This window comes from Alosa alosa, chromosome 5 (assembly GCF_017589495.1).
Source record: "Alosa alosa isolate M-15738 ecotype Scorff River chromosome 5, AALO_Geno_1.1, whole genome shotgun sequence".
NCBI lineage: Eukaryota > Metazoa > Chordata > Actinopteri > Clupeiformes > Clupeidae > Alosa > Alosa alosa.
Window position 1 is genome coordinate 1,867,891 of NC_063193.1, and position 26,644 is coordinate 1,894,534.

The window sequence follows — 26,644 nt, forward strand, 5'->3', positions numbered from 1 at the left end:
TTGTGATCATTATTACCACGTTTACATGAACACTTCTATTCCGATTAGAAACGGAATAACGGCTCAATCGGAATAAAAAGGGTCATATAAACACCTCAAACGGAATGAAATTCCTGATCCGATCAGAATTTTAATCGGAATGAAAGAGGTGGTGTAGGCCTAGTCCGCTCCTATTCCGAATGAACACCCATGTATACGGTCATTCGGATTAATGTAGGGCCTACTTCAGACGCCACACATTTTTTAATCGGAACAGTTTATAATCGGAATGACAAAAAACAAATTTCCATGTAAACAAGGTTATAGTCAGATTGCATGTAAATCACTTTTACAGAATCATGGTTATTCATTCACTGCAAATCTTAGTCTAGAAAGTAATCATATAGCCATATACTTCGCTTGAAGAAGGGGGTGCATAAAATCTAGATTTTAAAAATGTGGAAAAAAATGTCTATTATACACAATATGGTACATTTAAAGAGAGATAATCTTGATAGGAACTGATTGAATAACTTATTAAGGGAATGATGGTGGTCATTGGCCAATACTTTCTCAGGCTGAATTTTTTTAAATAATGAGATGAAATGTTAAATGTTACAAGTGCATCTCAAGAAATTAAAATATTGTAAAAAAGTTATTTTGTTTTTTAATCCTGATTATTAATAAAGATAAATATACATTCTTTATATTAATATTTAGAGATACTGGAAAAAAGAGGTTTGAAATATGAAAGTTTCAATCTTCCACAATATTATTATTTTTTAGATCTACTTGTATATTAAACATGGCCCAATCTGCTTTCTAAAAAGACTTGCAATACTGTATGTCCCAGTTGAATGGGATACAGTAAAAAGACTTCACAGCATTCCCATTTCTCTATACATTATCTAAAATGTCAAGGCGATCTTCAAGGTATTCCTTGTACTTTATTACACTTTTAACAGATTTACAATCTAAATATAAACACATTAAATTCTTTACAATAATCACAGTCTCTCATGAATGCAGTGCTTTCACATCTACTTATGTCTGAGTGTGTATTTTGGTTACTAAATCATATTATCTGCATTATTCAAACATTCTGAGGCACACAAGGTTCATCATAGTTTTTACAGCTAGTTTATCTGGTGTCTGGCAGTAAACAAGTAGTCATACTTTCATTCAATGGCTCTAAATCTTCAGTGTTGATACTGGCAAACCTCTCATCTCTGTCCAGCGATAGGTCACTGTGTCCCTTTTCAAGCATCTTCTTCCACAGTGTCACTGACAAAAAAAAAATATTTGGCACACAAGCATATAAGTTTAACCTTAAACTAGCATGCCAACTGGAAGAGAAATACAAGCTTTACTGGCCATGTTGTTTTTGGTAGAACAGTAGAAATTGGGTCATTCCACGTCAATTCAACCAGGGCCCACGCACTTAGGTCTCAAAAAATTCTGAAAAAATGACCAGGTGTACCTATGTTACCCAGGAGACACACTGTAAAATTACTCTTATGTAAGATCAATACTTTCCAAGATACAGCCAGTTTCACAGGGGGAGGGGGTGTCGATTTTGTTCGGCCTCTTTTTTTTGTCAAAGTTCACAAGCCCACAGCGCAAGAACTAAACCATGTAGGAGGCTCAAATTTTGCATGCTGGTACATAAATTGGAATAGTATGTAGCCAAATCGTCACGTTTGGTCTGGATAATCCTGCATGGTCATAGCTGTCCCTCAAAGTTGATACAATTTTTTTTGGAGTTTTTGGCTGGGCTCTGTTTAAGCCTTCAGAAGACATATTTGTACTCAACATAGGCTCTTGATTTATTTTCCTTACTGAGATAAGTAGAAGCACTCTCACAAAAAACAATGAACAGAAAAAATAAATCCCTTCAGGGTTTGAACAGCAGACCTCACCTCATTCAAAATTTGAGCCTCCTACATGGTTTAGTTCTTGTGCTGTGGGCTTGTGAACTTTGACAAAAAAAAGAGGCCGAACAAAATCGACACCCCCTCCCCCTGTGAAACTGGCTGTATCTTGGAAAGTATTGATCTTACATAAGAGTAATTTTACAGTGTGTCTCCTGGGTAACATAGGTACACCTGGTAATTTTTTCAGAATTTTTTGAGACCTAAGTGCGTGGGCCCTGGTTGAACTGACGTGGAATGACCCAATTCAGAATTTTACAATGCTGATAATTGCATGAATGGTGATGTGATTTGGACTTCAGGAGCCTCATTACAGAAATATATCCTAACTGCTTGTCCTATCTTAACTTAAGTTTCAAAGATAGGAAAAATCTTATCTTCCTATTACAGAAGCAGTCTCGCCATCAGCTTCGTGTTCGCTAATAAAAAGTTGCAGAAGACAAGACAAGAAAAGGACATTACATCATCTCATTATGAACACTTACTGTATGCTGGCTCCTCAGCACATGGTGAAGCAGAGGACTCCTCTGGCGATGGATTACTGGCTGGTTCAGTAATGTTTGCTAGCTGGTCTTGGGATTTTTCCTCCAAGCTTGCAACCATATCATCATAGGCCTTTCTTGCTTCAGATGATAGCTCAATCATCTTATGATAGAGGTCCTATACAGACAGGAACAGGAATTTCCATTAAGGCCAAAAGTTTAAGCATCTTTTGATGATTAAGAAACATTTGTAAAAATGTAAATACATTACTATGTTTTAGATCTTTTAATATTTCAGTGGGGATGCAAACTTTTGCACCCAACTGTATTTTTGCCTGATTAAACAAAGCCTTGGAATTGACATCTGCTGGCGACTTGAAATCAAATGTATGAAATGTGTTTGTCATGTCAGCCAACTTTGAATGCTTTGACAATTTGAATAGGAAGGGATAACATGTTTGCTTAAAGGAGAAGTTCGATGTGATATTGACCTAAAGTGTGTTGAAACATGATACCAAGTGTGAACTTTTGTCTCATAGCTCATCTCGGCTTGTCCTCTGCACTCCGAAATCTGGTGTTAGTTAGCTGATGCTACCAACAGGTTTTCAATGGGGGTGCCTCGGGCATCGGGTTAGCCATGCAAATAAATCACTGTTTTACACCATTTACGAGGCTCAAAGTAGCTCTACACTTCATTGGTAGACTTCCGAGGGCCCTGACATTTAAAACAAGACATTGAGAACTTTGAAAAAGCACTGGTAGTTTATACAGACAGTACCTTCAGGAAGTTTACCGTTCGCCGCCATCTTGAATTTAGTCACAATAAGTCGAGCGATGAGTACGAATGAACAGGTATGATAAAGGATCAGATTCCAAAAATAAAGCTACTTTAAGCTATTGTTATCTATAGTCATCATTCATTCATAAGATAATAGCTTCTCCATAAGGATGCTATAATCACCTGTGCTCCATCATAGTTGAATATGCCAACAAGACTGACAGGAACTGCTTTGTTCACACACCGACCCAGAGCCTTCCTAGAAAGGGCAAAAACAAAGGGAATGTCTTGTTCCCGGCATGTATTGATGATGGTGTAGAGAGCCTCATCAAGACCACCTGTTTATAAAAATGAGGATGAAAATAGATGTAAACAGAATGCACAAAAGCAGCTTTCTCAAACTGACTGATAGTCAATTCAGTTCGGTTATGATCCCTTTATTTTTCCATATGCAGTCAGTGAATTTGAGGGACATGTTCATCTGAAAAAGAAAAACACTTATAGGCCAGTCAATCTAGCCAAAAAAGACAAAAAAAAATTGCAACAGAAATGTCTCATAGCTTTTATTGGTCCTATCCATAGTATGGATTGAACTTTTTTTGTTGTTGCTACAGAGTCAAATCTATGAGTGGATTTTACGGCTGTGCCACAGTGGATAATAATGGATATTTTCTCTTTTGATAATGGTCTAATTTCCTGGCCTTTATTTGTTTACATAAACATAGTTGGTGGTTTTATTTCTTTCTAATACTGTAAGCCTGGAAGAAAAAAAAAAGTGTTATGGCCTACCTCCAATACATTTTTAATCTGGCTTCATCCAATTTTCAGATTGTGTGTTCAGTAATATGCAAATTATGGTACATTTTATGAATAAATGCCTAATTTGCATATAAACATAACATCTCAAAAACTTGTAATACATTTTTTTCTTTGGTATGATGTCACTAATCAACTACAGAAGTTTCATAGTGATAGCTATTAATTGAAAATGTTCCCCTATTCTACTTAGAGTGTTGAGCACAACTTTGGCCATTAATCTCGAAAAAAATATGTTCCACTCCATTTACAGCGGTAGACTTTTAGTATATGATTCAGGAGGGTATTAGGACCAATAGAAAACTATGAGACATTTCTGTTGCATTTTTTTTGTCTTTTTGGATTAGATTGACTGGCCTGTTGGTTTGTATCTGAGGTTCCAAGAATTTTTGGTAACACTTTACTTGAAGACACTGTCATAACCCTAACACTAACCCGAACCCTGTGTAAGGTGGTCCTGCAGCACTGAAAATGGAATGTTTGGTACAGGCACCACTATCTGCCTTTCAAAATCCATTAAACATCCAACATTCATTGGTATCCATCTCCTCTTCAATTCCTACCTAGCAACCTCCATAGCAACCACCATACATACCCTAACAACACCCTAGCAACCATCTCAATTACCCTAGCAACAACCTAACAACCACCTCCATAATGTCAAACTAGCCACCACCATACCAACCAACATGATAACCCTAGCAACCAGCATAGCAACCACTTTATTTACCATAACAACCATCTTAATTATTCTAGCAACAACATAGCAACCACCACCATAATGTCAACCTAGCAACCACTATAAAATTAACATGATTACCCTAGCAACCAGCATAACAACTGCTTTATTTAGCACAGCAACCACCACATCTACCCTAGCAACACCTATTATCAGAGGCTTAGAGCATGTCTATTAAAACCCCAGAAAAATTCAGTGCTCGCAGACAGGATGTGGCAGATTTAATTGTAAATAAAATGTATTATGTGATAAATGCCAATAATGTAAATGAAAGCTAAAAATCAATAAATACAAAAAAGAATAATCCTGTCTAAAGTTATAAAATGAAGGTTTCTGTTTGTGACCAGTTCAAGGTATGTGCTGCAATAATCATTTGTGATTGCCATCTCTTTTCACAGCAAATGCCTTGAATCTGTTGATGGTTAGATCATGTGTCTAAATCTGTCAATTTCTGTTCAAATTTCTCATGGGATTATCCAGAGTTATTGGCACCTCTGCTAAAGTTGACTAAAAAGAAGAATGTAAAATCATCTTTTGGAAATTGATGCTTACTTAATACCTACTTAATACTTAATACTTAATGCCTTAAGTAAAAAAAATGAGGAAACATCAAACCTTTAAGGACACTTTGTGAATGAATAAATAAAGAAATGTTCTTCCTTAAAATACAGGGCTCATAAGTATTGGCACCCCTACAGTATGTTAAATTCCCATAGAGGCAGGCAGATTTTTTTATTTTTAAAGGCCAGTTATTTCATGGATCCAGGATGCTCATTGAGCTCAATGCAAATCAAACCAGCTAATAGGCTAACAAAAACCATGCCAGTCTCTAGGTATGGTGAAGGATATGTGATGATGTGTGGCTTTTTCAATTCCAATGGACCAAGGGAACTTTATCAGGATGCATAGCATCCTGGATCCATGTAATAACTGGCCTTTAAAAATAAAAATCTGTCTGCTTCTATCTAATCGGGGTGAAAACAATTTTTTTTAGAAAGCATCCTCACATTACACCATGTATCTTTCAATATTGTCCATTTCTCAATAGTGAACCACATTTTGCCCCTTGTAAACAAATATAGGTTAAATAGGTTGAAAAAAAAAAAAACAACCATAGTTTCCCTTTAATAACAATAATGTACTAAATATATGTTTGTTTGTTTTTTCAGACCTGCTTTGATGAAGTTAAACTCAAATATGCATCTACTGTTTTGAAGAGTGTATTTAATATTACCTTTAGACTGAATGCGCTCGCAGTTGGGTGAGATGATGACACATTTCACTTTATGAAGCCTGAGATGCTTGAGAACTTCCCGTAGACCCATTACTAGCCGGCGTTTAATGCGGGCTTTCCTGGGATCTTTCAGGTATAGGCGATCCTGAAAGCGAACAAGCTCCTTCAACAGGTTGGTCACACATTCATCCACATCCTTACTCAGGACCTGGCTGCAGTAGCTGTCAGAATAAAGAGCTGTATTTCAGATGACTGTGTCAGCATGGCGTAACAGTCGAAGAAAATCAAATACACACTACTGATCACAGTATACTACTGATCACAGTAACATCAAGCACCAAACACTTCAGGGTAGGCTGGTGCAGAGATGGAACAAGGTCACTGTTTGGCAAGTAACAAGTAAGCCTCAAGGCCAAACGATTAAATATGTTTCCTTATGTATATTTATTCTGAATTGTGGACACAAATAAAGCAGTAACATTTGCATGTGTGCACATGTGTACGAATGATTGAGTGAAGTGTCTGAGTGAATGTGAGGTGTGTGGGTTGTTTTCTCAGAATGGATTTCAGGGTGAACATACACTAGATAAAATCAGGATGAAGCATTACATTTACATAAATGAAAACGGAAATGCCACCCTAGAACTTAGCTGTTGAGCAACTTGCAGATTAAATAAGTAACTAAATTTAAAAACAATATTGCTCCAAAATGAACATAAAAATGCATTTATGACTGGTTTGCCCGCAAGGAAGTGTACAACTTTCATGATCACCGGTGTTTCAGGGACCCGGGGGAAAAGGATGACAGAACCAAAAATAAATAAATATATAATAAACAACTACACTAGCAGCTGTCCTAATGAAGAGGTGAAGCAATACAGTGGTAAAAATGCCCCTGTCCCAATTTTTTTGAGACGTGTTGCCTGCATTAAATTCAAAATGAACATATTTTTTTTTTTTCCAAAAAAAACAATAACATTTCACGCGAACTTAAATATAGGGTTGACATGATTTCTAAATCATAGTATTCTTTTTTTTTTAATTCACATTCGGGTTGTACATACGATCTCATTACATACACACAGGCCCATTCCACTCCTTAACCATAAATCAATTTCTCACTGATGGGCGTTATTTCTCCAAATACCTCGCCTGTTCTTGGTCTGATTGATTCTCTCCAGTTTTATTGGTCTCTGTTTATGTGGACTGTTAACATAAATGTAATATCATCTAATTGGAAATATGTCAGTACATCACACCTGTCCATCACACCTGAACTGGGGACTTCTCAGTTTGAAGTGGGGGCTTTGCAAGAGCTCCCAGAAGAATGTTTTGACGTCACTCAGCATGCTGAACAGTACTTCCCAGAGTAACTTTGATTAACTACGTGATGTTAGCCTTCTGGCTAGCTAGCCTATGAAAATTAGCAACATTGCCTGTTTGTTGTTGTCAAGTCAACGCTCTCAAGTTCAAAGGTATGGAATTCCAAAGTGGGAACCTTCCCACTCCCCAGCTGCATGAACGTATGATAGTCTTCCATGAAACAGGTTTGGAAGGATTATTACTAAATGCATTGCAATATCATGAAATAATGTAGATCATTACATTATTGATTAGCTCTACTGGAAAAAAGTCTAGCATTTCACAATTAACACCAATACATTTTAACTCATGACATCCCTACCTAGACCATAGCATTGACACACATAACCACTTTACTTACTCTCTGAATTTTCTACTATGGATTTTAGGATGATGTGGAATGGTGGCCTCCATCAAGGTGTTTTCATGAGGTTGATCCGCTTCAGAACCATCAAGAAAAAGATTGCTGATCTCACCTGCAGTAGAAATGAACAAAAAACATACACGTTGAGTGGTTAAAATATCACTTATGTGTCCTAATCCATGGGATGAGTTGATGTTGTGAATACATCACCCATTTTTCACCCATTTTGATCACTGGACTTCCAAATATAAAAGATCAGGAGCCATATCTATGAAAGGGATTTTTAAATCAACCTGACCACAACTCAAACTGTGAATATTAACAAGACAAAAGGGGAAGATCACGCAAATGTATACATCTAGGGTAAAAACTAAAACTTAAAACATCTCTACAAAACACATCTGGAATGATTACCAATTACTTAACGTTTACAAAACAAGTTAAAGTTTGTTTCTATGTGCCCTAGATCAAAGGTTACAGCATTCTGAAGATGACAAGTGGAGTGTCAGGCAGTATAGATTTGTGCTCTTGAAAAACAAATTTATCTGAAAGTAATAGTGAAAGATATTACCAACTTTTTTTTTTATTCTATTCTTGTTTTATGGTGCACACATTTCCCTTAATATGGTTTTGAGATAAAAATTAAGAAAAATATATCTAAAGGGGTTTTAGGAGACGTTTAAAAATGGTGTTCTGTAACTCCGTTACTGTGAAATGCTGTTTCCCCCCCCCCCCCTCCCTCAATGGCATTAATGGCTATGGTAAGACTCTTTATTTAGTATATTTCATTTGAAAATTCAAATTTGTCACTGAGTCACGGGGCCAGTGGCTACCCCACTTTTCGGGGAAAAATAAAAAATAAAATAAATTTCCCGACGCACCACAAAACATCTTGCCTATTCGTCTGGGGCTTTCTATAGTTTCAGTAGGCTACGGGCTGTATCGTGAGACAAACAGCAAGAACAGAATAGGTTAATGTATTTCACTAAACCCGCTGTCCAAACCCACTGCGCGCGGATACATACAGTGTGAATAACTAACATTTTATTCGTTGCCTACATCTTTTTTTGTCTTATTTGAAACAATTATTGTAGGTATCCATTAGCTACTTTACCACCAGAAATAATCGGCACTTACGCGTGTGCTCTCTATCTCCTTCTCTCCTAGAAATGCACATTTTTGTTGGAAGATCACCTGGTGAAAATTCTTTTCCAATTTTTCTATTCCAATTGCTATTCGAAAAAAATACTTTTTTACTAATTTTAACAAACACAATGTAAAAATGTTCTCCCATAACAAAGTTCTAATCAAGGTGGAGCATTATGTATTTGAATAGGCCTATTTAGTTTCCCAATAAAAGGCTCTTCATGTACAGTCATTTATTTATTTTTTAAGAATAGAAATAGAAAAGTATAGTGTAAAAGTATAAAAGAGGTCTTTGTTCTGTGATAACCACATTGCCACAACCTACATTGTGAGCAGTTTATACTTAATGACTCTATCCCTTTATGCAAGTGTAAGTGTAAGTGTAGGTATGATCAGAAATGCACCATTGACATCAATATGTTTTGTATAGAGCTACCACAGGTTACTCTATACAACCACAGGTGGCAGTGTGGTGACTCTATATAAAACATATTGATGTCAATGGGGCATTTTGCCCATGTTCAGGGTGGAAAATAAAAAAGAAAGATTTGCATAAGTCAAATTGGTGTTTTCAAAAAGAAGTGTATAAAGTCACAGTGAACAGTGGAATAAGAGTCAAGACACAGTAGAACCAAGTCAAGAAATGCATGTCTTGCAGCAAGACGCTGCACCATCTGGTGGACAAACTACATAACGCCAATACTGGAAATACTGGCCGCCTAAATGGAGGATCAATATTCGTTTTTTGTCTTTACTGAATTTAAAATTATTTATGTAAGGGATAATGTATTGTCCGGCGGTAATTATCCCGACAGGGAGAACAGAACCCCGACGCGCAGCAGAAGTTTCATGTGTTTCGGTGTCCCGGGAATCGTTGACCAAAAATTCCGGTTGATGACGAAACTTTGACAATCCTTATATGACCACTACGCTAGCTATGCTTGCGGCGGTCATAATAATTCCTAGCACAATACAGAATTATAGAATATGAACCTCCATAAATGTCAAAGGTTGACCAAAATCCAAACAAAAACGTGTTTGAGCCGGTACCTGGAGAATCAGGTTGATCCACATTACACAGGCTTTCTGTAGCATCCAAGCTTGTGTTCTGAAATTCTAGAGTAGATGGGGATAAACCTTGTTCTTCCAGCAAACGTTTTTTCTTTCTTTCCTCACGTTCTTTCAGAATGACCTGAATTACATACAAATATGAATTGACCACAAAGAATGAATCAACATCTTATCAGCATAAGTAGCAAGATTAAAAGTGACATTATGAGATCATTATAATTATTATGAGTGACATAAGATCATAACTGATTTTTTTATTTTATAGGAGCTGAAATTATGCAGGCACACATGACTGAGAACCAATGTGAACTCTCATACTTACGTAAGGGATAATGAATATAGAATGCCGGTCATTATCAGGAAAATCTCAACAGGGTAAATCGGACCTTGCTTCGCCCTGAAGGGACTTATTTTCCTGATAATGACCAGCGTTCAACACAATATCCCGCTTATTATCCGGCTACTTGCCAAAACAAGAAAAAGAAACTTCACATTATTTTATGTTTTCACATTTATTTCTTACTGTTTCATTGTGGTTTTTGCTGAGAGACAAATAGTTCACAACAAACACTGAACTTGAATCAAACATTCTTTAGAACACAGCGGATCTGCGTTCACTTTTGAATGAAGTTCCATTGCAAGAAGTGACCGGACTACTTGCGGAGTGATATAAAAAGACATGAATCAGAGGCGCGAATCCATTGACAGCGGCCATTACACTGTGTTCCAAGTTATTATGCAAATTGGATTTAAGGGTCACTAAAGTGTCATTTATTTTAGTTAGTTTTAGATAGTTAGTTAGTTAGATAGTTTTTCAATTAAACTCATGGATGGTATTGTGTCTCAGGGCTCTTTGGATCAATCTCAGACACCTGTGATAATTATGACCGCCGCGCAGCGAAGCGCATGCCCAAATTTCCGTCAATGATTCCCGGGACACTGAAAGACCGGGGTACACGAAACTTGGTGGGTATGTAACCCCACATGGATAGCATGGAACCGTCGTTTTTCGCTTTGATCTGTTGCCCCCCCGCTGGACTGGACCCCCCGAAAGGAGGGTAGGGCAGACACAGTTCTCTGTGAATATCTTGAGAACTGTAGGGACTAGGATGACCATTTTTTTCCGTATGTTTGCCTCCAGGGGTCATGTTAACCCATTTCATGTGCACACATGTGCACAAACAGATACACACACACACACACACATACATTCACAGTAATCATACGTATGACACTTACTCACACAGTAGACATATGTACGCTTGCATGCACAGGCACATACGCAGGCACACACACAAGCACACACACACACACACACACACACACACACACACACACACACACACACACACACACACACACACACATAACATAAACATGTACATGCACACACACATGCACACAATTCAAGAATTTCTCAGAATTATGAACAGGCAAGATGGAGGTGGGGTTGTATAAAATGAATTTTACATGTGAAATCTATGAACTAATCATGTTTTGGTACTTGTTGTCTAGCAGATATCAGTGAGAATTGAGTGTGGATAATGCAATTTAGTGAGACAGTTAGAATTATATAGTCCTTTCAGCGTGATTTATTTTTGTGGAAAAAATGTGCTGGACTGGGCGGCGGTCATATTTTGTACCGCTCTGCGGTACATCTAGTTAGTTTGCCAAGTGAGCCCAATCAAAGGAAAACTACTAGGATCTCTCTGCTGCTGAAAAATTGTGCACTAACTTGGACAAGATATGAAAACATTGGATATTTCCCGAAAATGTATGCGTGATCACCGTACTGTGAAGAAATTTGTCGCTGATTCAGAGCACCGACGGGTTCGTGCAGACAAAGGCATAATAAGGAAGGTTTCTACCAGACAAATTCATAGAGAGCAAGAATTCTCAAGAAGTTTGCAAGTGTGTATAAACCTACTATTCGGCCACCGCTAAACAATGCTCACAAGCAGAAACTGTTGCAGTGGGCTCAGGAATACATTAAGTTTTGTTTACGGATGAGTGCTGTGCAAACCTAGATGGTCCAGAAGGATGGAGTAATGGATGGTTGGTGAATGGCCACCATGTCCCAACAAGGCTGAGACGTCAGCAAGGAGGTGGCGGAGTCATGTTTTGGGCTGGAATCATGGGGAGAGAGCTATGAGAGCTAAAAGATCTATGAGGGTGGGAGGCAGTTCACATCCAAGCAGCAGCTCTGGGAGGCTATTCTGCAAAAACATTAAAGCAGAAACTCTCCAAGAACTCACAAGTTCAATGGATGCAAGAATTGTAAAGGTGATATCAATGAAGGGGTCCTATGTTAACATGTAACTTGGCCTGATTTTTTTGATTGAAATAACTTTTGATTTAATTTATATGACCTCCTAATGCGGCAAATTCCAACAAATTACCATTTTTAGTTCTTTACAACCTATAAAATGTCTTCAAACTCTGTTGTGCATAATAATTTCGAACAGTGCATTTTGAGTTTTTTTTTTTTTGAAAAAAAATTACTGTTATGATTGGGAGGTTTGTTCAATAAAAAACGGTTGATGACTTGCCGACTGTCACTCGCATCAACTATTTAGGAAAATCTGTAATGTAATTTGCATAATAATTTGGAACACAGTGTATTATGTTTTCAGTGATAATTACTAGCTTTGTAAAATCACTATACTGTCCTTAACGGAACAACAAGTAAAAGCCATCTCAGTCATATGTTATAATGTTGCCATGCTCTGAACGTCTGTCTGTCCAAAGTTGTAGAGTCCTTCTATTGCTTTTTAACTTCTAGCCTCTTCTAAATCCAATTAAGGACAGTCACACCCCACGCACTGGCTCCTTTCTTGCAGATCTGTTACATTAATGATACATTCTTATTATAAATCTAATTCCATGTGAGCATGATTCAAATGTTTACCTTACCTTTTTTAAAGGAGTTGGTTTTTTTGCCTTAGGGACTTCCCGCTGTTTTCCCTTCTTCACAAGAGGACTAGTAGAGTCCAATGGATTGTGAGCAATCTTGTCCTGTACCCACAATGGCTTCTTTTGATGGGATGGTTCTCTCTGCGTCGCAGATAGCGCACCTCCAACTAAAACATCATTATGTGTTAGTATTAACAGTGATTAAACATACATTGTGCACTATATTTAACATTTTAAGTTTTGATCTGCTACATGCTGTAAAATGTGCATTCCATTAGTGTCTAAAAAGGTCCAGCCTTTCACTTTAATGCCCCAACTTCCTGGAATAATCTTCAATGCACTTTCCAATGGATACACTCATAAACCTTCCTGTGTCAATTTGAAACCGTTTTTGCGGTCTTTATTTGACGTTTTTTTATGTTCTTTATAGAAATAAATGACTCTACCTAAACACCCAAAGACCATAAAAAAATGTATTCTCTTTTTAATTTTCAAGGCTTTTCGGTATTTTTGGGTCTCTTGGTCTTTTGCTAGTTTCTTTACAAAAAGTTTTAACAGCATACTGCCTTTTGTTCAGAAGTTCATTTATGTGCATTTTATAAGAGAAAAGTGCACCTAGCAGTTTTATGTCAATAGTACTGTCGTACTGTAGACAACACAACATTGTATATGTTGTACATGTACAACACAACATGCCCTGGTGTTTCGATGTCCCGGGAAGTTAGCTAGCGGCAGTCATTATAAAGGTTCTAGTTTCATTTTTGTTAATAGTTTCTAGTTTTCATTTCATGAACCGGTGTAGAGCATTGTATTTAACACTGTTGTCTCAAAGTCATTTGTATGCCTATACATGTTTAGAATGCTTACAAAAATAATTACATTAAAGGTCCAGTATGTAGGAAATAATGGAAAATAAACTGTAACCATTCCAAAAATGATCACCATATGTTGTCAGAGAGTGAGGAAACACGATGAATTGAAGTAATGGCTTATTTGACAACATTACTCTAACCCGTGAAACCCCGTAAAACCCATGAAAAAAATCAGTTACGGGGCGGAATCTCTTGGAATTTTCGTTTATGTTTTGAACGATTAATTCTAGAATAGCGTATTAATAATGGGCTAACGCGTCCGCCTATTTGGGTTGCCAAATTAGCAAAGGCCAACTGTCAACAGCTGTCAGTTGTAGTCATGAACATACACAAGAGGCAGGCAAATTTCCAAAATTAAAACAAGAAACAAATTAAGGAGGAGCTTCCTGAGATGGTGACGTCTTCGTCAAACGAAGAATATCAAGTCTGACGCAGAGCTGGCCATATCTTGAATTTCCCCTGGGGATCAATAAAGTATCTATCTATCTATCTATCTATCTATCTATAACAGGTAGCCTGCTAAACTTCATCTGCATCGCTAACTTCAGCTATATGTTACGTTGGTTAGAGAGGTATTTTTTGTTTTCACTGTTTCCGTAATGTGTAGCTGGGTCATGGTTGGAGAAACGTTAAAGCAGCTGCAGGTCAACTAACGTTAGCTAAGTCTTCATTACATCTGGCAACCCAGAAGAGGCTCGCGTCTGGTAGTCTTGAGAACGTTCACCAGTGTTTTGATTTTGGCCAACAGAACGTTCGGTAACAATCCTACAAATTGCACCTTTAACATTTTTTTGTGTTGTACTGACTGACAGTTTTGTACCTAGAAAAGACAAGTCAGTACATGCCATTTTTAAGAATATTGTTGAGATGAACTGACCTTGCTTTGGTGTTTAAGGGTCATCAGGAATTCTTCTTGTTATGATGACTGCAGCCACTTGATTTGATTTTATTTCAAAATTAGAGTCTTATTTTTCTTGTACTGAATGACAATGGAAATTATATCTTATCGGGACAAATTGTGCCGAGTAATATTGTATGTCCAAAATAAAACTCACTGGTGATCTTTGAAATAAGGGGCCCTATTGTGAACCCGGCACAATGCGGCGCAAAGTCTTATTCATATCATACACCCAGTCAATAATTAATTTTTCGCCATGCAATCCACTTTTATTAAACCTTGCACCCAAGGGTGTGGCAATTAACGACATAAGGTGTAGTCTGCCACATGATTAAAAAAAGCTATCTTATACCCTCTAAAAAAATTTACGCCACTGATCAAAAAAAACCTGGTCTATAGAGAAAGCATATAAAGCACAGCTGAAAACGAGATGTAAGCAGCCCTTAGCAACCAGTCCCAAACAACTCCTCTGCAGTATAATTATCCTTAGGATTTTTATTCAGTCATTTGAACATTCCTGGGGTAAGTGTTGCTTTTTTCAGGCTACGTTTTCGATTATAACCACTTGTCAGTCAATAGTGAAAGTAAATAACTGTGTAGAACTGGGGCCTGTACTACGAAGGGAGCTTAACCTACCCAGATGTAAACCAGGGTTACTTTGTTAAACCGGGGTTGACAAAACCTGATTATCTTAAGTGGTGTTAATCGGTACTACGACGCTGATTATGAAGTTGATTTGTTGAACTGGGGTTAACCTAATTGGAGTGTGTGCGCGTTCACATAAAAGGGGCGGATTGCAGCGCAAGTCACCACTTTCAATGATGACGCGATCACCTTATTTTACGGATGAGGAATGCACAATTATTATGACAAGTTACGAGGAATTAAAACCCACTCTACGACAAAAATCAAATATACGTCGGCAGCAAACAAAGCAAGACAAGGCTGTTGGCAACGTATTCGGGTAGCCTAAATGCCTAAAAGTAAAGTTTTATTTCCACATGTTCTTCAAATATGTGTTACGGAGGATTAATAGCTTGCGGAATGTCTGAAATGAGTTGAAATAATTAAATTGCCTATTTTGAGTTCATAGAAAGTCCTACAGATGCAACACAATTCAGAAGTATAGATTACAGTAATAAGGATAATTGAATGTTTAAGTAGCCGTCATTGACTGATTTAGTGTATGCCTAATCCTGTGAACATTTCAGATGCAACACCATTGCCAAACACACATGGCAGCAGGTGAAAATGAAACACAAAAACATTATTCAGAATAGTAGGTTTATATAGCTTGCATTAATATTTCTTAATTATGAAAACATGTAGGCCTAGTATGCTTACAGCCTTCACCTGGCCTCTGTTTTACAACAAAAAGGTGTCTTTGAACACTACTGTAGGAGGAAAGGCATCAGAGTGTTTTACAGTAGAGGAGCTGGCCATCGCAAATAATAGTGGAAGGCCGATTATGGAAGGGATTGAGGGAGGCATTCGGTCGGGTTTTCTGGTGCTGTGGAAATGTGTAGCCTTTATGTGCAGGGTACAGTAATATGACATTCAATTCAACAAGTTTGTTAAAATGGTGATAAAATTTCGATTTATTAGGCCTACTGTAGGCTATGTCCGATTTATTTTTGGCTATTCTTGCTCAGATGTTCAGCATACTGTAGGCCTATGTCCGATTTATTTTCGGACATACAGTATAAAGGGTGTGGTTAACGGAAACCTTGGGTTAACCAAGAACATAACCTGCTCGGAGCAGGTTTGACATGCAGCGTAAACTGCCATGGCAGCATACCTCGGTTAAAACCTATCCACCTTTCGTAGTACGGGTTAATTGGGAAGTTACGCCACACGTGATCAAGTTACTCTCAAAGTTACCCAGATAAGCCAGTAACCCCGCTTCGTAGTACAGGCCCCTGTTTTGCCGTTGACTATGAGACCACGGTTAGTTTCACTTTGCCTATAGGTTCAAATAATAGGCGAGTGCAGAATGCATGTAGGCTATACTCTGCTAGTCACACACAGATTTTAGTAAAGCACATAGCCTACAAGTGGAATTGTGCAAGCAGATTCCTTCAAATACGTTGACTGTTAAAATACTGATGAGATGTTTGCTGTTGCACTGCTAGCTCTTAAAGGAAATGACAGATGTCATTCTCATTGGTTTAAAGGAAGTTACGCCCAAAACACACCCATGAATGAATATCGAGAATTGCCCAAGGGATATCACCGGGCACCCTCTCTAATCTTATTGAGTTACCCCTTGACAGCAAGAAACAGCAAAAAAAAAACTTTAACCAACAAAACCAGGTTCACCTAAATTATGGCATTTGGCTGCCGGACTAATGTATTTATTGGGAGCACTGACAATGAGGGCTACCCTCAATGTATATCCAGGAGTCAAATAATGTTTAAATGAATTAATGAATTAGAAATATCTTAAGTATCTAAAAAACTCTTTTAAATTCTTAAGAAAAGGAAGACAAATTTCTACATCAAGATTGCAATACCTGATAATGTAACCGGCTTTTGCTCTGGTTTCCCTTTCTGGGACTGCTGCTTCAACTCCAATGCAGCAAGCATATTCCCCAAATCCAACTGCACAGGGTTCTTACTTTTTCTGCCACTGGGTTTCTCTGCTCGCTGTTGATGAGAATCAGAGGAATAAGAACTATGTAAATTGCTGTGAAGGGCAATAGTGAACCAATACACACAGTAACATTTCTAAATACGAACCTAAACTGAATAGTGACGACTTAATTCCCAATATTAGTTTAACTACTTGGCCATTTTGGTCATTTTAACTACAGAGTATAATTCAAGTGTATACGGCAATTAAATGCATCCTCCAATTAAATGATGAAGTAAAAAGTAACAGCAAGCTGCTCCTAAACTGGTGCCTTAGCAATCTGTATACATAAGCAAATATGTTGAGTCATGAGGACCCTACACATGGGTTTCCCGTTAACCAACATTACTAGGCGTTCTACATACTCGACGCACCCGACCGGTAGCGCGACACCGTGACGTCAAAATGACGTAGATCTTGCTGGCGCGCCAGGATTTTAAAATCGCCACATACTTTCGGCCGCACCCGACCTGTAAGCGACAATGTGGCGTCACAAGCGCCGTAACCATTTATACTCGCGGCGTCGTGGTCCGACACTAGTTGCAATATTCTCCTGAACAGAGGTGTGTCGCTGTTGTGAAAAGATTAACGCTAACTACGTTACACAGCAGAAGAAGCTGCATTAAGAAACACTAGTAGCAGAGAATGTAAACGGGCTCTGCTATTAGCTAGCCTCTGTGATGGTAATTCAGACTTTGGTTGCTACTATTCACAGCTACCACCATCATTATCATCTAGTTTCCTAGGTGTGCGCACAGGTAGGTAGATAGATAGATAGATAGATAGATAGATAGATAGATACTTTAGTCATCCCGAGGGAAATTTTAATAATTTAAACAGTTTAGTTAGCTGGCTAGCTAGCAGCTGGCTGAGTTTGTGTAATTTCCTGAAGTGGAAAGAGATTTTGTTCTGATTGATTGATTTTTGAAAAAAAATGAGTGGTGCGCTACCTCGCGCTACCTGGCTAAAATCCTGGCGCGCCAACAAGATCTACGTCATTTTGACGTCACGGTGTCGCGCTACCGGTCGGGTGCGTCGAGTATGTAGAACGCCTTAGCCAGGTAGCGCGAGGTAGCGCAACACTCATTTTTTTTCAGACGAGCGCGACAAAGCGGAAACAGGAAGATGGAGTAGTTTGAGGGCAAGCGAGAGTTAATAAAGTTACCAGCGAGAGTTGCAACACATGGAATTAAGAGGAAAGAATAGAAACGATTTATTTTCAAACAAAGGATATCTATTAAGGCCTGAAGAAAATCTCAGCTAACTAAACTGTTTAAATTATTAAAATTTCCCTCGGGATGACTAAAGTATCTATCTATCTATCTCTCTATCTACCTGTGCGCACACCTTGGAAACTAGATGATAATGATGGTGGTAGCTGTGAATAGTAGCAACCAAAGTCTGAAGTACCATCACAGAGGCTAGCTAATAGCAGAGCCCGTTTACATTCTCTGCTACTAGTGTTTCTTAATGCAGCTTCTTCTGCTGTGTAACGTAGTTAGCGTTAATCTTTTCACAACAGCGACACCTCTGTTCAGGAGAATATTGCAACTAGTGTCGTGACCACGACGCGCGAGTATAAATGGTTACGGCGCTTCTGTGACGTCACATTGTCGCGCTACAGGTCGGGTGCGTCGAGTATTGTATTGTGTGTCGAGTATTAAATGGGTGTGCAGCCACAGGGCAAAAGACGGTCAGGGGCCGGCCACAATGTTATAAACTTAACCTAATAGAGCTCAACAGTCCCGCCCCTGCTCCGAGAGCTTAGTTTCCGGAAATAAGTTTCCAATTAATTTCTCCAATCTACGTCTGGAAAAATCTATATATAGTTGTAGACATGCATTAGGCCTTAGGCTAACCAGCTACGACGTGACTCATACAACATATCATTTCCAGCAAAAACACTAACAGAAAAACTAAAAAAAAAGGCAAAGGTACAAGACTGTGTCCATACTGTACACAGCCACACATCGGTTCTGACAGCCTTGGTATCCATCTTGATTCCAGCGAGTAAAGAGACGACAGGTGCGGGAAAAGTGGCATAAATGTTGCCATGGCAATGGCAATCTCTACCAATCAAAGGCTCTGCTTTTACTGGCTTTTACACGTTAGGATTTTGGGTAGTGTAGTACTTTTCTGTTAAATTGTGAATAAAACATTTTTTTCCTCAAAACAAGGTTGATGCCCCATTAACTTTTGCCATCTATATGAGCATGTACAATCATTTAGTCATGTTGTAGCTGGTTTTAAGTATACCATGGACGGTTACGATTTTATGGCTTATACTCCAGTTGTCAATGGAGAAATTGTATGGAATTCTAACTTCCGGAATCGGCAGTGGGCGGGACTGTTGCGGTCTATAGTCGGCTGTCATAACCTAGATTATGCATGGCCTAATTAAAAAAACATAATAATAGTAATAATAATAATAATAATAATAATAATAATAATAATAATCTCATTTCAGAGTTGGACCTGTTTATTTGCCTTTCATTTGCATGTAGCCTATATAATAGAGGATGACGCGGGATACAACAGCAATTCACAATTGGCAGATGACAATAGCTAAATGTTGTAAAGAAAGCTGTTTGTGCCGCTGCTCGTGGGTTGTCATCCAGCTAACTTTCATTTTTTTTATAATAATTTTTTCTTAATTATTCAATGATGATATAGCTATTAACTCATTGAGTGCCTTTTCCTTCCCATGCATTGAGTGCCAAAAACGTAATATTAAGTTTTTAGCTTTTTTTTTAAATTACGAAACTAGACACTCTAGCACACCTTATGTGATTTTGGGAACTCTGTGATGAATGGAAATGAAATATATGACAATCGTGAAACTCATGAAAACGCACAATCTGGACATTTTATCTGGACATTTTATCATAACTCGCGTTGCCGCTTTGGGTCGAATCAGTGACGCATTCACGTCAGGTCAAAACCAGGCCATTTTCGTGGGTCTATCATAGGGTTGCAAAGGGGCGGAAAAATTCCGGTAAATATCCGGAAACTTTCCGGAAACTTACCATGGGAAGTTTGGAAATATTCCAAATTGGAAACTTTCATGGAATTAAAGGAAATTATGGGAATTAACTGGGAATTTGGGGTTATTCATACAGTACAAACTGTTTCGTATACAAACATTAACATTTTGTTTCCGTAATAAGCAATATGAATTGTATGTTGGTATTTTTGCTTAGCTTAGCATACAAAGCTAGCTAGCATGCTAGCAGGAATCCCATTCTTTGCCTATGGTTTACTAGTGTGCTAAACTAGCAACATTGAACTGCCCAAGATACACCACACCACTCAACAACAAAATCCGATTGGTTGGAACATTTTTTCCCCATGCATACAGTAGGAACGCACCATAGGTTTCCTTTATGTCTAGCAGCCTATGCCGATTGCTGTGTGCATGTGATTGACATATGTGCAGGGTAGAAATTCGATCAGGTTGTTTTAACTAATATTAGACTGCAAGATGGGGTTTTGTCCACTACATTTAAGTTCCCTGTTATAGACTAACTTGCCATATTAAAAATTCCCAGTTTATTCCCATTACTTCCCGTTTATTCCTGTTAATTCCCATATATTCCCATGGAAAGTTTCCAACTTTGAAAATTCCCGGAATTTTGCAACCCTAGTCTATCACTAGGTGGCAGTCTTGCCAGGTCTCGTTGATCACTTCCCGGAAGGTTTACACAAGTAGTTAACAGGCAACACTTATTTCTTACTTACACATATTTCATGAAAGACGTTATATCTCCATTTCTAGAAAAAAACAGCGATTTTGATGAAAACTAGCCACTGTTTAGCTTGGGATTTCTCAGGAACAGAGGCGTTTAGAAATACACGGTTTGCACCCACCGAGAGCTTAAAGTCTCACCTTTTAAACGAGCTATTGTATGTGTTCATAGCTATAACACAGAATATGCTGTGGCTGTACAAAGATCATCAACAATGGTCTAGATTGCTGGCACTCTAGGACAAAGCTCCCGAAAACAGCTTGGCATTCAATGAGTTAAAATAAAGTTTTTTTTATATATATTTTTGTAGAAGATGGGTGCCTTGGAATTCCTCTTTTCCTCACACCACATGCTGTACCCAGGATCCGTAAAGGCCCTAATTAACAATACAACATCTGCATGCTGTACCCAGGATCCGTAAAGGCCCTCCTTAACAATACAACATCTGCATGCTGTACCCAGGATCCGTAAAGGCCCTCCTTAACAATACAACATCCGCTGCCAGTAGCCTGAGTGTCAAACAGAATAACTAACATCACCAACAAAGCAGCCTTTTGTGAGCAACAAGTTGGCTTCTCTAGCCAGTGCTTACAGTATAACAGTTGTGTTCTCCAGTTAAGACATCAAATGAACAGAAAATAGAACTTTAAGACCAACCTGCCCTTGTCCCTTCTGTCTTGTGTTCACTTTTTCTTCAAATTGCTGTGCAGTGACCTCTTTTTGTGACAATGGTAATCCATCATGTTGCGCCATCTGTAAAAGAATGCTAATTTGCAATGGCTGAGGCATGTTAACTACGATGGTTTTAATTTTTGGTCAATACTTACATCTTTGGGTGGCCTTGTTTGGAAATCTCTTCGAACTTTGCGAAGATATGCAGGTGATACAACCAGTTCAGGGAACTCCTCTTTATCCTGTAATTAAATATCAGATCAGAGGCTATTTTTTCCACAAATAAGAAATGCCGCATGTTTCGCTATTTTAGAGGAAAAGGGGAAAGTGTTTAGAAATATAACTGACAAGCAAAGCAAAATTGTACTATGTAAAAAATTGACAACAAGATTGTACTTTTTAAAAAATGTTTGCCTTACTTCAAATTTGGGAGGTTCTTTTAGTATGAAAACATCAACCTTCTCCATGTCAGTATCTTCTGAGGTCAACTGATGTATCTTCTTCCTTTTTTTTTTCTTCTTCAAAATTGCCTTTGTATTTTGAGATATTTTATCCAAACTCTAGAAAAAACAACATGAACTATTCTAATAAACTTGTAATAACTTTGTTATTGCTATCTCTTCTCTGAGCATGCAATAACCCAATCTGACACAGTTAGCCGTTGGAAATAGGTTAGACCAGTTAGCCTATAGCTAGCCTATAGTTTTTTAAACAAGTTAACACAATGCAGTGTCTTTCTTCAGCATTTCTTAACCGTTTCTGTGTTGATTGATGGAAATAGTTGTGGTACAGGCTATATAAATAAGACAAAAGGATGCAGGGTATATAGTCTAAAAATTGGTGCTACATTTTTAGTTGATTGCTATATGAAGGTAAATATCTTTGTTGCAATCTATTTACAGAAAGCATGTAAAAACGTTCAGGCCTTCAGGCTTGCAGTAAGTAGTGTAGCATAATTTGAGCAGAATGCATTATGTGACAAAATGGCTGAGAGCTCTCATAGCTATATCTCTCCACCCAAAACGGAAATTGTATTCATATAGCGCCTTTCTCAAAGTCAAGGTTGCTTTACAAGGTCAGAGCAAGACAACATAAGGCAAAGAATGCGATTAGTCTATTAAGCTTAGAAGTGTTCCTGAAAAAGAAAGGTCATGAGATGAGCGTTGAAGAAAGGAAAGTAGGGACAGTCACGGAGGGATTGAGGGAGGGAATTCCAGAGCTTAGGGGCCATGGCGCTGAAAAACCTGCCACCTGGGGTAGAGAGTTTGGTGTGGGGGACAGTGAGGAAATTTTAGTTAGAGGATCTGGGAGTGGGATGGAGGGTAGGGATCAGAAGGTCACAGAGGTAAGGAGGAGCAAGGTCAAGAAGGGCTTTGAAAGTGAGGAGAATTTTGATTTGGGAAAGAACCATTAACCAGTGAAGCTGAGAAAGAATAGGGTTGATGTTTGCAGATCACAATTAAGGTAATAGACAAACTATAATTAAGACTAGTTAGTAGAAGTAGAACTACTGCCCATAACTAGTCCTTGCAGTGTCATTTGAACTGTTACCCAGTCACATACAAACTGTTTCTTTATCTAGATCACTAAAGCACAGGCCAAATACTTCAAATCACACAAATAGAATTACCAGTCAGGAACATCTAATAAATATTATCGTAACACCCCCAATTATCACCACTTTTGTTCAGAAATTCTAAAACAACGATGTTTTTTAACACTTCAAAATAACATTTGCTAAATTAACCTGACATTTTTCAGTAGCCATAGGTGTGTAGATTTGAACAAAATCTGGTTTGTTTGTTAACGGGAGCATTTACTGCCTGAAATATCGATTTTGTTTACCACGCCGGAGTTATAGTGCTGGCCTGATGGGTCGCCTATTTACACCGTTTCAACGGCACATGAACGGTTAGACCGAGAATTCTCGTCGTGAAATTAAAATTCCACTGGAGCTCCAAGCGGTTGTGTACACGCAGCCTTATAACACTGTCTACAGCTCTTTGAGTCACGGTAAAATGTCATATTTGGTACATAGCTAATTTAGATACACCTATGGTGTGGGTGGTTGCGTTTCTTTAGGAGTCTGCTGTCTTGGTTGTATAGAAATTGATATCAAGTGACACATACACGCAAGACGGTGGAAATACGGGACCGTATTATTTACCAATACCCAATGTCTCATGTCATGTTAGATCACATCCTGAGGGTCTAAGCTTTCAGAAAATATATGGTTTATATAGTTGAATCAGTTTCCCCCTTTTTCCCTACTCTCTCACCTAAATCCATAAAATCGCATTCATTTCAATGGGAAATTTACTTAGTGGTCTACCAGGTACAGTGGGAATGAGTTTATTGCTTGTTAACATGTTTTTTTCTTAAACTCTGGGATCAGGGCTACAAGAAACTACCGCTTAAGTGTAGTAGTTGGGGATGGGGGTGGTGCATGTGGACCCCTCCTAACCCATAGACCATTTTGTTGTAGAGGCGAAGGACTAACAACAGGCAAAAACCATCTCCAAAGAGCTACTGTATATCTACTGAAGGTAATGTTTTACGATTCTCGCAAGATGTCTTCGGGTCGACAATCCTTGAAGTTGTATTGCTGATTCTCTCGTTAGCGACTTGCTACGGCTATGCTGTATGGCTATGCTAGGTGAACGGTTCCCCTATTACAAGTTTGTTTACCATCAAATTGGCTTTGTAGAGGATATATTATGGTGAAAGTCTTGCATAGTGTACCTTGAATACATTTTATGCACTTTAATATTCCACCTATTGATTGTGTTTACAGACATATCATCACAAATTAATCAGTATCCGTTTTGTGCTATATCATCACTTGTGTAGCAGAATACAGAGCACACACCAGTATCTTCACTGAAAAACAGCTCACAAAGAAATGATTACCTCAGTTGTTCCACTTGGCATGGCAGGACTATTGAGAGAAGTTTTCTTTGGTGGCAGGGACGCAACATTGGCCCAGGAAGTCTGTTGACTAGTTTCTGTAATATATAAAATATCCCATGGGTATCTTGTCCTTGGAGATTATAACATACAGAATGCTTGTGTAAAAATGGATGGATATTTCAATGATTATAGTCAACAGCTTTGCACAAACACACATTCCAAAATAATATACTACTTACTGATATTGTGAGCAGTCAGCAATATATCGCTAACTATTATCAACTACCCCTCCATTCACACTAGTAGCTTGTTAAGGGCCTTTGATGGTAATAAATGGACTAAATCCTGTTGTTACAGGAAAAGTAAGTGAGATATAATTTCCCTGTGAATCCCTCACTGCAATATGAGGCACAAACATTAGGCAAGCTGTTATAGGACTTTAGACAAATTAGGATGTGATCATCTCTATACCAATACAAACAAAAGGGTTTAGTGAAACATCTAATGTCATTAGCCCCGTTTAAACTGTGGGGCAAACCTGCTTGAACTTAGTTATTGGCCCAGGGAGCATTATATTATAATCCACAGCTCCCGGTTCTTCTGGTCCAATCAGAGCAGGGCTGTGTGAGATCTGTCTGTCAATCAATCACAGTCTGGTGCAGTCTGGTGCGCACTGACGAGCACAAACTCAATGAGAGGGTGCTCGGTGGTAGTGGGGCAGGGGCATGAGAGAACATTCAAAATTTAAACATTACAAATTGTGACTTAGCCTAAGTCCCCTCAATCTGTCAGACTTGCCAACTGCAGATTTAATGTATGGTATTCAGTCCCTCCAGGATTTCACAGGTATTTTTTGAGATTGTTGCGACCTAAAATGCGTTAACTTTTCGCATTTCGCGTTAACTTTTCTAAAAAAATTTGATGGAAGTTGCTGTGTTTTTAGGCGTTTGTTGCGAAGAAATTGCAGGAGGAAGTGAAAATTCCAAAAATTTAATTGAGGACAACTGAGGTTAGTAAGACCACGCACTGCTCATTCACTGGGTAATGCACAAAGCAGTATAACCTTTTGTAAAACTGTCCAAAAAAAGACAGCCACCCCACAAAAGTTAGCTTCCATGATCACTTTATGCTATAGCCAACGTCAAAGCTTTGTGTGGCACTGACAAGGCTCTACATGTCATTACAAGTGCTGGGCAACATGGACATGATTACCTCAGAAAGTCATACTATTGATCTTCCAAGTTTTACAATGTCATAGAATTATATTGATTATATTATATGAAGTGGAACAAGCCTCTTTACATATAAAGTCCAAAAATGCAAAAATGCAAACTTCAAGAAACACCTCACCTTATGAAGAATAGGTGAAAAACAATTTTTTTACAAAAATTTCAGATAGATCCTTATAATTCTAAGGGGACGAAATGTAAAGAAACTGCACAATTTAAGTGTCTAGCTTATGTCTCACACTAATCTTGAGGAAAGCTAGGCTACACAGTTGAGCTAGACTTCAGTTGTATTATACAGACTCAGGTCTATCTCTAATTGTCAGTGTGGCTATTGTTTTTAGAAATAAAATTCACATACCCCTCTATGTGTAAAGTAATTTTTGACAATTAATTAGAGTGGACCACCGTTGACCAGCGTTTACCAGCAAGTATCTCACAATTAGTCATGCATTAGTCATGCAGTGGCCATGGTAAACTAAGACCATACCACAAACCATAGGATTGTTGTGTTCTATGCATTTGCCAGTAGGTGGCGAAAACGCATTAATGATTTAGTCAGTGTACCCTTTTGGCATTCTTTTGGTTTACACAATGGCCGCCGCATGAATAAGGTGAATACCCATTTATTTTTTTCGTTCCTCAACTTTAAAACATACGTGTCCTTGCATTGGACATATAACTCATGCTGTGAAAATGGTAAGGTTTTGTCTACTCTTGGTAAGAGTGCTCTCAACCCGAGAAAGAAAAAAAAGGACAAATGGGTGAATCCTAAAAATCTATCTTCAACAAAAGAAGACATATATGGATATTTGTTTGTGATTTGCTTCCTGAACACTGCTAGTTTGTTCTGGGCTTGAGATTTGCAGCACA

General features: G+C 38.2%; 1 protein-coding gene across 4 annotated transcripts in view; it reads right to left on the reverse strand.

The window, feature by feature from the left end:
- Positions 1–202: 202 nt before the first annotated feature.
- The window catches only part of LOC125294681 (selenocysteine insertion sequence-binding protein 2-like), a 43,991-nt gene continuing 17,549 nt past the window's right edge, over positions 203–26,644 (reverse strand). For 3 of the 4 annotated variants that reach the window (XM_048243615.1, XM_048243613.1, XM_048243614.1), the window contains 12 exons: positions 24,546–24,640; positions 22,055–22,195; positions 21,791–21,877; positions 21,621–21,716; positions 17,099–17,231; positions 12,816–12,982; positions 9,882–10,023; positions 7,683–7,797; positions 5,960–6,180; positions 3,354–3,508; positions 2,396–2,570; positions 203–1,263 (listed from right to left, as the gene is read on the reverse strand). In XM_048243615.1, the coding sequence (XP_048099572.1) occupies positions 1,121–1,263; positions 2,396–2,570; positions 3,354–3,508; positions 5,960–6,180; positions 7,683–7,797; positions 9,882–10,023; positions 12,816–12,982; positions 17,099–17,231; positions 21,621–21,716; positions 21,791–21,877; positions 22,055–22,195; positions 24,546–24,640 (1,670 nt within the window). In that variant the 3' untranslated portion in view covers positions 203–1,120. Of the gene's footprint in view, positions 1,264–2,395; positions 2,571–3,353; positions 3,509–5,959; positions 6,181–7,682; positions 7,798–9,881; positions 10,024–12,815; positions 12,983–17,098; positions 17,232–21,620; positions 21,717–21,790; positions 21,878–22,054; positions 22,196–24,545; positions 24,641–26,644 lie in introns of those variants that run through there. The other variant, XR_007193547.1, reaches the window with a different exon arrangement.